Here is a 12269-nt window from a genome sequence, read left to right as displayed (position 1 = left end):
GATGCCTTTACTGGGGGCTCGGACGCTACCTCCATGTACCCCATTGATCTGCCCGAAAGTGACGCAGATGCTAGTGATTTGATTGCGTCCATTAATTTTGTACTGGACCTCAATCCGCCTGTATCAGAGGAGCAACCCTCTCTGGCAAGAAAGCACCAGTTTACCTTGCCCAAGAGAACAAGGAGTGTGTTCCTTAACCACTCCAGTTTTCAGGCCACTGTGACCAAGCCTAGGGCCTGTCCTGACAGACGCTGCCCAAAGCGTGGTTCTGATGTTGAGGCGGCAGGGGTCTCGTTCTCCCCATCTTTTGCAGCAGTGTGGGCTCTCATAGCCATCTCTGCTTCTCTAGAGGAGATGCATTCCCTCACCAGGGACTCTATGCCCGAAATGGTTGCCTTAACTTCCAGGCTTCAGCCTTTTCATCCTATGCCATGTCTGCCATGCTGGAGGCTTCTCACCGCACTGCGGTGGCTTCGGCTAATTCTCTCGCTATGCGCAGGATCTTTTGGCTTCGAGAGTGGAAGGCAGACGCTTCTTCAATGAAGTACCTTGCTGGGCTCCCATTTGCTGGGCCCAGGCTGTTCGGTGAACAACTGGATGAAATTTTTCAGGAAGCTACTGGCGGGAAGAGTACTTCCATGCCACAAACAAAACCAGGAAACCTGTCCAGGGCAGAATCCAGTCGAGGTTTAGTTCCTTTCGTTCCTCCAACTGGTCGTCCTCTAAGCCCTCGGCCTCGTCCACTAACTCAGCCAAGGACCAAAAACCCATCTGACGCACGAAGCCGCGTCCTCAGAGCAGGAGCTGCTGCCACTAAGGCAGCCTCCTCTTGACTATCTGGCCGCGCCAGCAACGTCCTTGGTCGGTGGCAGGCTCTCCCGCTTTTGGCGACGTGTGGTTTCAACACATCTCCGATCAGTGGGTGCGGGATATCATCTCCCACGGCTACAGGATAGAATTCTATCCAGCCCGCCAAACAGATTTTTTCTGTCAACTCCCCCCTGCTCCAAGGCCGCCGCCTTCTCACAGGCCGTGGCACCCTTGCAGGCCAACGGAGTAATTGTACCGGTTCCCGCCTTTGAACGATTCAGAGGTTTCTTCTCAAATCTCTTCCTAGTCCCCGAAAGGGACGGTTCCTTCCGGCCCATCCTGGATCTCAAGCTTCTCAAAAAGCATGTTCAGGTGCGGCATTTTCGCATGGAGTCTCTGCGATCAGTCATTGCCTCAATGACCCAAGGAGATTTCCTAGCATCCTCGACATCAGAGATGCCTACCTGCATGTGCCAATTGCAGTTTCACACCAGCGTTGGCTACGTTTTGCAATCGGAGAGGAACATTTCCAATTCGTGGCTCTTCCCTTCGGGTTAGCCACGGCCCCTTGAGTATTCATCAGGGTCATGGCAGCAGTGGTTGCGGTTCTGCACCTCCGGGGGTTGGCAGTAATCCCTTTTCCTGGACGGCCTTCTAGTCAAGGCTTCATCCAGTGCAGACTGTCAGCGGAGTGCCTCGCTCACTCTCGCCACTCTAGTCCAATTCTGGTGGCTTGTCCTTTTCCTAAGTCCACTCTGACTCCGACCCAGAAGCTCATGTACCTAGGGATGCAATTCGAGACTCTGCCGGCACTGGTGAACCTGCCCTTAGTCAAACAGCAGTCCCTCCACTGGCGGTTCGCCCTTTGCTGAGGCCCCGCCGTCATTCCATCAGGCACCTAATGCAGGTGCTGGGTCAGATTGTGGCGTCAATGGAAGCGGTTCCTTTGCCCAGTTCCATCTGCGTCCTCTGCAGCTGGACATTCTCCGCTGTTGGGACAAGCGACCTTGCTCCTTGCACAGGTTAGTGGCTCTGTGGCCACAGACCAGGGGCTCCCTTCAGTGGTGGCTTCGGCCCTTCTCTCTTCAGGGACGCTCCTTCCTGGCCCCGTCCCGGGTGATCCTCACCACAGATGCCAGTCTATCCGGCTGGGGAGCAGTATATCTCCACCACAGAGCGCAGGGCACTTGGACCCCGTCCGAATCAGCCCTCTCGATCAATGTGCTGGAAATCAGAGCTGTGCTTCTAGCTCTCTTAGCCTTTCACCACCTTTTGGCGGGCAAGCACATTCGAGTCCGGTCAGACAACGCGACAGCGGTTGCCTACATCAACTGCCAGGGCGGGACACTCGGCCGCCTGAAAATGTTGGAGGTTAAACGCATCCTTCAGTGGACGGAGACTCCAAGTCCACCATATCCGCAGTCCACATCCCAGGCTTGGAAAACTGGGAGGCAGATTATCTCAGCCGTCAAACCGTGGACAGCGGCGAGTGGGCTCTGCATTCGGCAGTGTTTCGGTCACTCTGCCGCAAGGGGGGCACTCCGGAAGTGGATCTTCGCTCCCACGATCCTCAGACCTTTGCAGCGGACGCGCTGGTTCAAGATTTGTCCCAGTTTCGTCTGTCTTACGTGTTTCCCTCTCTAGCTCTTACTCAGAGTCCTGCGCAAGCTCAGAATGGAGGGCGTCGGGTCATTCTCCAGACTGGCCCAGGCGAGCTTGGTACCCAGACCTGCTCCATCTGTCCGTAGAGGTGCCGTGGCATCTCCCGGACCGTTCAGACCTTCTCTCACAAGGTCCGTTTTTCCGCCTGAATTCTGCGGCTCTCAGATTGACGGCATGGCTCTTGAGTCCTGGATCTTGACGACTTCTGGTATCTCTCCTGAAGTCATCTCCACTATGACTCGGGCTCGGAAGTATTCCTTGGCCAAAATCTATCACAGGACCTGGAGAATTTTCCTGTCCTGGTGTCGCTCTTCCGGCCATGCTTCTTGGCCTTTTTCCTTGCCGACCCTTCTGTCCTTTCTGCAGTCCGTCTGCAGCTAGGACTATCCCTCAATTCCCTCAAGGGACAGGTCTCGGCTCTGTCAGTGTTGTGCCAGCGGCGTATCGCTCGGCTGGCTCAGGTGCGCTCCTTCATGCAGGGCGCATCTCACAGCATTCCGCCTTACCGGCGGCCCTTGGATCCCTGGGACCTTAATCTGGTCCTCACGGCTTTCCAGAAACCCCCCTTTGAGCCTCTTAGGGAGGTTTCTTTGTCTCGTCTTTCACAGAAAGTGGTCTTTCTAGTGGCCATAACTTCCCTCAGGAGAGTCTCTGATTTGACTGCGCTCTCTTCGGAGTCACCTTTTTTGGTTTTTCATCAAGACAAGGTGGTTCTCCGTCCGACTCCGGACTTTCTCCCTAAGGTGGTTTCTCCTTTCCACCTTAACCAGGACATTTCCCTGCCTTCCTTTTGTCCGGCTTTTGTTCATTGCTTTGAAAAAGCGTTGCATACTCTGGATCTGGTGCGGGCGCTCCGGATCTATGTGTTTCGCACCGCTGTTGTTAGGCGGCGCACCTCTTTTTGTGCTGACCACAGGTCGGCGTGAGGGCCTCTTGGTTTCTAAGCCGACCCTAGCTCGTTGGATTAGGTCGGCCATTTCCGATGCCTACCAGTGTACTCAAGTGCCTCCCCCGCCGGGGATCAAGGCACATTCGACCAGAGCTGTCGGTGCCTCTTGGTTTCTCAGGCACCAGGCCACGGCTCAGCAGGTCGGTCAGGCTGCCACTTGGGCTAGTCTGCATACCTTTTCGAAGCACTACCAAGTGCATGCTCATGCTTCGGCAGATGCGAGCTTGGGCAGACGCATCCTTCAGGCGGCTGTCGCCCATTGGTGAAGTTAGGTTTCGCCTACTTCTCAGTTTTTCTGTTTATTTCCCACCCATGGACTGCTTTGAGACGTCCCATGGTCTGGGTCTACCATAGGAACGATGAAGAAAAAGAGAATTTCTTTGTCGCTCCATTGGGAGACCCAGACAATTGGGTGTATAGCTTCTGCCTCCGGAGGCCACACAAAGTATTACACTTAAAAGTGTAAAGCCCCGTGGGGTGAGAAGGGAGCATGCTGGGGGCCCTGTTATGGGCCCTCTTTTCTTCCATCCGACCTAGTCAGCAGCTGCTGCTGACCAAGATGTGGAGCTATGCGTGGATGTCAGCCTCCTTCGCACAAAGCATGAAAACTGAGGAGCCCGTGAGGCACGGGGGGTGTATAGGCAGAAGGGGAGGGGCTTTACACTTTTAAGTGTAATACTTTGTGTGGCCTCCGGAGGCAGAAGCTATACACCCAATTGTCTGGGTCTCCCAATTGGAGCTAGAAGAAAAGGAATTTACGGTAAGTAAACAAAATTCCCTTCTTTGTTTACTTACCGTAAATTCTTTTTCTTATAGTTCCGTAATGGGAGACCCAGCACCCTCCCTGTTGCCTTTTGGCAGTTTCTTGCTCCGCGTGTTCTCACCGGCTGTTGTCGTGGACAGAGGCTCCGGTTGTTCCGGTTCTTGCTCTATCTCTACTTGTGGGTGGCTACTCTCCTTCAGCTTTTGCACTAAACTGGCTATATTTGGTTATCCAGGGGGTGTATATGCTCAGAGGGAGGGGCTACACTTTTTAGTGTAGTACTTTGTGTGTCCTCCGGAGGCAGAAGCTATACACCCATGGTCTGGGTCTCCCATTACGGAACTATAAGAAAAAGAATTTACCGTAACTAAACAAAATTCTCTTTTTTCTGTCAACTCCCCCCTGCTCCAAGGCCGCCGCTTTCTCTCAGGCCGTGGCATCCCTGCAGGCCAACGGAGTAATTGTACCGGTTCCCGCCCGGGAACGGTTCAGAGGTTTCTACTCAAATCTCTTCCTAGTCCCCAAAAAGGACGGTTATTTCCGGCCCATCCTGGATCTCAAGCTTCTCAACAAGCATGTTCAGGTGCGGCATTTTCGCATGGAGTCTCTGCGGTCAGTCATTGCCTCAATGACCCAAGGGGATTTCCTGGCATCCATCGACATCAGAGATGCCTATCTGCATGTGCCAATTGCAGTTTCACACAGCGTTGGCTACGTTTTGCAATCGGAGAGGAACATTTCCAATTCGTGGCTCTCCCCTTCGGGTTAGCCACGGCCCCTCGGGTATTCACCAAGGTCATGGCAGCAGTGGCTTCGGTTCTGCACCTCCAGGGGTTGGCAGTGATTCCTTACCTGGACGACCTTCTAGTCAAGGCTTCATCCAGCGCAGACTGTCAGCGGAGTGTCTCGCTCACTCTCGCCACTCTAGCCCAGTTCGGGTGGCTTGTCAATCTGCCCAAATCCACTCTGACTCCGACCCAGAGGCTCACGTACCTAGGGATGCAGTTCGAGACTCTGCCGGCACTTGTGAAGCTGCCCTTAATCAAACAGCAGTCCCTCCAACTGGCGGTGCGCTCTCTGCTGAGGCCCCGCCGTTATTCCATCAGGCACCTGATGCAGGTGCTGGGTCAGATGGTGGCGTCAATGGAGGCTGTTCCCTTTGCCTAGTTCCATCTGCGTCCACTGCAGCTGGACATTCTCCGCTGTTGGGACAAGCGGCCTTCCTCCTTGCATAGGTTAGTGGCTCTGTCGCCACAGACCAGGAGCTCTCTTCAGTGGTGGCTTCGGCCCCTCTCTCTGTCCCAGGGGCGCTCCTTCCTGGCCCCGTCCTGGGTGATCCTCACCACGGATGCCAGTCTATCCGGCTGGGGAGCGGTATGTCTCCACCACCGAGCGCAGGGCACTTGGACTCCGTCCGAGTCAGCCCTCTCGATCAATGTGCTGGAAACCAGAGCTGTGCTTCTAGCTCTCCTAGCTTTTCACCACCTATTGGCGGCCAAGCACATCCGAGTCCAGTCAGACAACGTGACAGCGGTTGCCTACATCAATCACCAAGGCGGGACACGCAGCCGCCTGGCAATGTTGGAGGTACAACGCATCCTTCAATGGACGGAGGACTCCAAGTCCACCATATCCGCAGTCCACATCCCAGGCGTAGAAAACTGGGAGGCAGATTATCTCAGCCGTCAACCCGTGGACAGCGGCGAGTGGGCCCTGCATCCGGCAGTGTTTCAGTCAATCTGCGGGGCTCTCCGGAAGTGGACCTAATGGCATCCCGTCACAACAACAAGGTTCCGGTTTACGTGGCTCGCTCCCACGATCCTCAGGCATTCGCCGCGGACGCTCTGGTTCAAGACTGGTCCCAGTTTCGTCTGTCCTACGTGTTTCCCCCTCTAGCTCTCTTGCCCAGAGTTCTGCGCAAGATCAGAATGGAGGGCCGTCGAGTCATCCTCATTGCTCCGGACTGGCCCAGGAGAGCTTGGTACCCAGACCTGTTCCATCTGTCCGTAGAGGTGCCGTGGCATCTTCCAGACCGTCCAGACCTTCTCTCACAAGGTCCGTTTTTCCGCCAGAACTCTGCGGCTCTCAGATTGACGGCGTGGCTCTTGAGTCCTGGATCTTGACGGCTTCTGGTATCCCCCCTGAAGTCATCTCCACTATGACTCGGGCCCGTAAGTCTTCCTCTGCCAAGATCTATCACAGGACTTGGAAAATTTTCCTGTCCTGGTGTCGCTCTTCCGGCCATCCTCCTTGGCCTTTTTCCTTGCCGACCCTTCTGTGTTTTCTACAGTCCGGTCTGCAGCTGGGACTGTCCCTCAACTCTCTCAAGGGACAAGTCTCGGCTCTGTCAGTGCTGTTCCAGCGGCGTATCGCTCGGCTGGCTCAGGTCCGCACCTTCATGCAAGGTGCTTCTCACATCATTCCGCCTTACCGGCGGCCCTTGGATCCCTGGGACCTCAATTTGGTTCTCACGGTTTTGCAGAAACCCCCCTTTGAGCCTCTTAGGGAGGTTTCTTTGTTTCGTCTTTCACAGAAAGTGGTCTTTCTAGTGGCCATAACTTCCCTCAGGAGAGTCTCTGATTTGGCTGCGCTCTCTTCGGAGTTACCTTTTTTGTTTTTTCATCAAGGCAAGGTGGTTCTCCGTCCGACTCCGGACTTTCTCCCTAAGGTGGTTTCTCCTTTCCACCTTAACCAGGACATTACCCTACCTTCCTTTTGTCCGGCTCCTGTTCATCGCTTTGAAAAAGCGTTGCATACTCTGGATCTGGTGCGTGCTCTCCGGATCTATGTGTCTCGCACCGCTGCTCTTAGGCGGTGCACCTCTCTTTTTGTGCTAACCACAGGTCGGCGTAAAGGCCTCTCTGCTTCTAAGCCGACCTTAGCCCGTTGGATTAGGTCGACCATTTCGGATGCCTACCAGTGTTTTCTCAGGTGCCTCCCCCGCCGGGGATCAAGGCACACTCGACCAGAGCTGTCGGTGCCTCTTGGGCTTTCAGGCACTAGGCTACGGCTCAGCAAGTCTGTCAGGCTGCCACTTGGACTAGCCTGCATACCTTTTCAAAGCACTACCAAGTGCATGCTCATGCTTCGGCAGATGCGAGCTTGGGCAGACGCATCCTTCAGGCGGCTGTCGCCCATTTGTGAAGTTAGGCTCCGCCTACTTCTTAGTTTTTCTGTTTATTCCCATCCATGGACTGCTTTGAGACGTCCCAATGTCTGGGTCTCCCATAGGAACGATAAACAAAAAGAATTTTGTTTACTTACTGTAAATTCTTTTTCTTATAGTTCCGTATTGGGAGACCCAGCACCCTCCCTGTTGCCTGTTGGCAGTTTCTTGTTCCGCATGTTTTCACCGGCTGTTGTCGTGGACAGAGTCTCCGGTTGTTCCGGTTCTTGCTCTGTTTTTACTTGTGGGTGGCTATTCTCCTTCAGCTTTTGCACTAAACTGGCTAGATCTGGTTCTCCAGGGGGTGTATAAGCTCAGAGGGAGGAGCTACACTTTTGAGTGTAGTACTTTGTGTGTCCTCCGGAGGCAGAAGCTATACACCCCATGGTCTGGGTCTCCCAATACGGAACTATAAGAAAAAGAATTTACGGTAAGTAAACAAAATTCTCTTTATTCCTTACTCTTATCTATTACAGAGTGTTTTTGCTAAGGAGTGATAAACAGATTGGGACAGCGAGTGTGAAACTGGACAAACTGGAGACGCAGTGTGAGGTCCGGGAGATTGTGGAGGTAAATGTCAACTCTTACTTGTATAATATTATATTATTCACAGGGAATCTTTCTGCAATAATGAAACCCAGAATTGAAAATTCATATCTGGGTATTTTTTAATAACAGTCGATCTCCCATTGCTATGATAAAGGGATTGTATAAGAGTCCTCCTGTACCTGTCTGTGCCTTGTATTGTACTTGTCTATGTATGCCCCTTTTCACATGTAAAGTTGCATGGAATAAATGGCATTATAATAGTAAGTAATAATAATTAGAAAAATGATCAGCAAGATTTTCTGTAGAGCAAAGTGCCATCTATAGGCAGTGTCTGGTATTGCAGATCAGTTTGATCCATTTTAAAGGGGTGTGGACAAAATACCTGCTGTTTCTTCTTATGTAGTCTATAGTACAGTGTCATTTTTTTGCCAATCCTATCTGTAGGAAGCAGTAAAATAACTTTGTGTCATATGCTACAATCTACTCTGTGAGCGATTTGTTCTTTCCAGTGACGTAGAGGAGATTTTTCCAGTCAGCAATGACTGTTCTGATAACAATAATCCTCTCATTCAGGTATTTGATGGTAGAAAAGCAACAGGGGGGAAACTGGAAGTTAAAATTAGGCTCCGAGAACCCCTCAATGGACAAGACCTTCAGACGGTGACCGAGAAATGGCTGGTGATGGATCCAGTTACAAGGAAGGTAATTAATATCATTATTGGGATAAGAAACAACACATTTATTGCACTATGTGTCCAAACTACAAAGTGCTGTTGTCAGATCTTCAATCATTGCTGATCTGTCATCGGTACAGCTGAGGGCTCATGTGTGATCAGTAGGGAGCAGGAAATAAGGGGGGCTTCAGGCTCTTTTAAGTGGGGTCTTTTTTTTTTTTTTTCCCCTCTTCCTATTTTATATATGTAAATTTTTCAAAGGGAATCTGTCACCCTTTTGACTTTTTCAGTTATTAATATGGGCATACAGGTGGCATAGAGGTGAAATTATCCATACCTGTATGCCTCCTGGATGATAGGTCGTTTGGCAAAAGTCCTCTTTTATATCTTCTGTCTTCCAGGTTATGGGGTGTGTGCTGCCCGGAAGATAAGTCTGCCACCGTTCTTTATTATTCAGGATTTTTCCAGCCCTTCTCTTCCCTGGTGTCCCAGTGATGTCAGGTGCGTGGCCAGAAATCCCGCGCCTGCGCATTATACCTGCCGTCTCTCCTCTGCACTGTTCCAGCCTTCTAAGGGCACAGGTTTCCATTTTGCTGTGTGCAGGTGTCGGGGAGTCACTGCTGTTTTACAGTGCAGGGGAGAGACAGCAGGCAGAATGCGCAGGCGCGGGATTTCCAGTTGCACACCTGACATCACAGGGTCTCCAAAGAGAAGGGGAATCCTGTGTAATAAAGACCAGGGGCAGGCTTAACATCCGGGCAGCACACGCCCCATAGTCTGTAAGACAGAAGATATGAAGATTTTTCCATAACAACCCCTCATTCAGGAGGCACACTGGAATAGCAAGTTTTGCCTCTATACCACCTGTATGCCCATATTAATAACTAAAAAAATGCAAAAGGGTGACAGATTCCCTCTACTGCAACAATAGAGCAGCACTGTTGCCTATATGGTGGGTTTACAGCTTACCATGCAAAGATCTTATTTGTAAATATATAGGTAAGGTAGCACTCCAAAAATTGAACGAAAAAAGTCACATTAGCCTATGCGGCATGGCAAGGTTTCAGTTCCAGTGAACCTTTATCAAGAGTTTCATAAACATTTTGGTTCCAGGGAACCTTTGTCTTTTTTTCTTCAATTTTTGGAGTGCTGCCTTTTCTATATATTGATACATATTTATTTTTTATTATATAATATATATTTAAAACCAGTTTTTCTAGTGTAAAACTACTTGAAATGTGGCAAAACTGTTTGAGAAGAAAAAATGCAAAAAGAAAAAAAAAAGTCTTTTCTAAAAGTTGGCAGAATTAATAAAACTCACAGAGCTCAGTCACCACAAAAGCCATGTTAAATTTATAAGACGTATTCCTGCGCCAAACTAAAGTACCGTATTTTTTGGTTTATAAGACGCACCCCAAATTTAGAGGGAAAAAAAAGGGGGTCCGTCTTATAATCCCGTGGTGTCTCACTGGAGGGTGGTGGTGGAGCGGGGTCACAGGAGGCAGGGGCGGTGGTGTAGGAGGGTGATGCTGCGGGCGGTGCAGTGTGTGTCCGAGAAACTGTTGGCAGTGGTGGCTGTGCTGGGGGCTTGAAATAATGGCGCCCGGAGTTGGTGCATATGCAGATTGAGCTCTCGGGTCAATGACAAGCAGAGATCTCACCTGCTCACGCACCATTTCCGGGCGATATTTTCCTTAAGGCCGCTGCTGGGAGATCAATGGGTCGGAGGCGGTGCATGCGCAGATGAGATCTTGAGCCCAGAACTCAATCTATACACGTGCCAACTCCGGGTGCCATTATTTGAAGCCCTCACCGCCTGCAGACCTTGCACAGCCACTGTGGTACTGCCCCTGCTTCCTGCTAGCCCTCTCCACCACCCCCAGGTCAGCTATATTCGGATTATAAGACATGCCCCTCACTTTCCTCCCAAATTTGTGGGAGGAATAGTGCGTCTTATAATCCAAAAACTAAAGTACATTCCTTGCAGCAACCCATGACCATTAGAAGATCAGTCAAATTAATGACGCTGCACTGTTCTTCAGTACAGGTGCCAGTCTTGATGAATCGGGGCCTTGTCTGAGCACAGACATTACTGCAGAGACGTCTTCTTCTGATTTAGTAATGGAATTGTGTAATTTTTTTTTTGTCTTCTCAGTGAGATGCAGTAACGTGGAGCAAGACAGTAACCTGTGCGATGAAGATGCTGCCCTTTCACGCCCTTGACAGCCTGCTACGCAACGTCCTGCAGGCCGAGAGAGGAGTTACATACCAAAGGATCTTCCACAGCATCAAAGCACATCGGAGGGAACGCTGTCTGGATCCAAGGACTTTATCAATGCAGAATGTCTGCCTCGCTGGTAGACCAAGCCGGCCCCTATACCTTACTAACAATATAACTTGGTGTCACCCTTGCGTAACCTCTGGCTTTTTCATGTGTTGAATGTAAATCAGGATCTATATTCCGATTGTTAAAAACCAGTGGACAAGCGTGATAAAAACGAGAATGTACGGCAACAAAACTACCAGCGGCTGTGACCTGTACTTTGTTGCAAACTCTCCTTCCCCAAATCTGGCAAGTAGCGGGCTTATGGATGGACTCCTGTAGAGGCAGTGCAAATTCTTGGGATGGGGGGATTTTAAGTAAGGATTTGCTTCTGGTGCTCAAATGCTAACTCTCTGCACAGTGCATCGTGCGTACATAGCTGTAGTAATTAACCCCCCCCACATTTGGAAATGGACATAGGTGTTTGCCCCAAAAAAGCGGCAGCGCTGAGACCCTCCTATGTATGAAACGGTGTTTAATCACCCTGACTAGGGGTTCACAGGACACTTTTTGTTTATCCACGATGATGTCTATGCGCCCTCTATAGGGATCACCCAAGCATGACTACTCTGGCAAGGAGAGGTTTGGTCCTGCAAAGCGATCGCCAACCTTTCCCTGTAAGTGCCTTTAACCGATTCAGTCTGTAGACTGCGGGGTCATTGGGTTCGGTCACCTACGTTTCCAGCTTTGTCTGTTCTGTGTGCCTTTTTTTTTTTAAAAGACGGGCCGTATCACTACGCCCGTGGTCTCCAACCTCCCATTGCAAAACTACAACTCCCAGCATGCCTTCTCCAGCCAAAGCCCATAGGACGTGCTGAGAGCTTTTAATTTTGCATTATAGAGCCGTCAGCTCTACAGTCAAGTCATATCCCGATTAACCTTTTCAGGCAACAAACATCTCCACTTTGCAGGCCTCTGGCATAAGTTGTCGGCCATTTTTTTTTCTTCTTCATTTCTTCCCCATAGTTGAAATGTTTGTGCCATGTGTAAATGTTCAGACTGTTAAAGAAAGCCATTTTTTTGTTTTTGTTCTTATTTATTATCTTCCTGGATGGTACTATATGGACATGTTGTATTTACTTGTATAGTAAAAAAAAAATAAATTGAAATGGAGCACCTTTTAAGAGTCCTTTTTTTTCCCTTCACCCATCACAATTCCTATTTTGCAGAAAATACAATATTAATCTTGGCATTACAAAATAAAATACTTTTTTTATTAAAAGAAAAATACATTTTATAGTCAAAACAGGAAAAAAAAAAAATATAATCATGTTACATAATGATTGTACTTGACCAATGGAGCAAGCAAAATAATTTTGCATCAGAACAAGTGAGGTATCGTAGGATCTTCCTGGACGGATTATACAATCCAG

The 12269-nt window shown here is 50.1% G+C and overlaps 1 protein-coding gene across 1 annotated transcript in view; it reads left to right on the top strand.

Moving 5' to 3' along the window:
* CC2D1B (coiled-coil and C2 domain containing 1B) overlaps positions 1-12020 on the top strand; it is a 127456-nt gene extending 115436 nt beyond the window's left edge. Inside the window, exons 23-25 of the mRNA XM_075320088.1 lie at positions 7827-7920; positions 8473-8601; positions 10729-12020. Coding sequence (XP_075176203.1) covers positions 7827-7920; positions 8473-8601; positions 10729-10731 — 226 coding nt within the window. The 3' untranslated portion in view covers positions 10732-12020. The remainder of the gene's footprint in view (positions 1-7826; positions 7921-8472; positions 8602-10728) is intronic.
* The last annotated feature ends 249 nt before the right edge of the window (positions 12021-12269 follow it).

This window comes from Anomaloglossus baeobatrachus, chromosome 8, assembly GCF_048569485.1.
Source record: "Anomaloglossus baeobatrachus isolate aAnoBae1 chromosome 8, aAnoBae1.hap1, whole genome shotgun sequence".
Classification (NCBI taxonomy): Eukaryota; Metazoa; Chordata; class Amphibia; order Anura; family Aromobatidae; genus Anomaloglossus; species Anomaloglossus baeobatrachus.
This window is presented reverse-complemented; position numbering and strand designations above follow the sequence as displayed.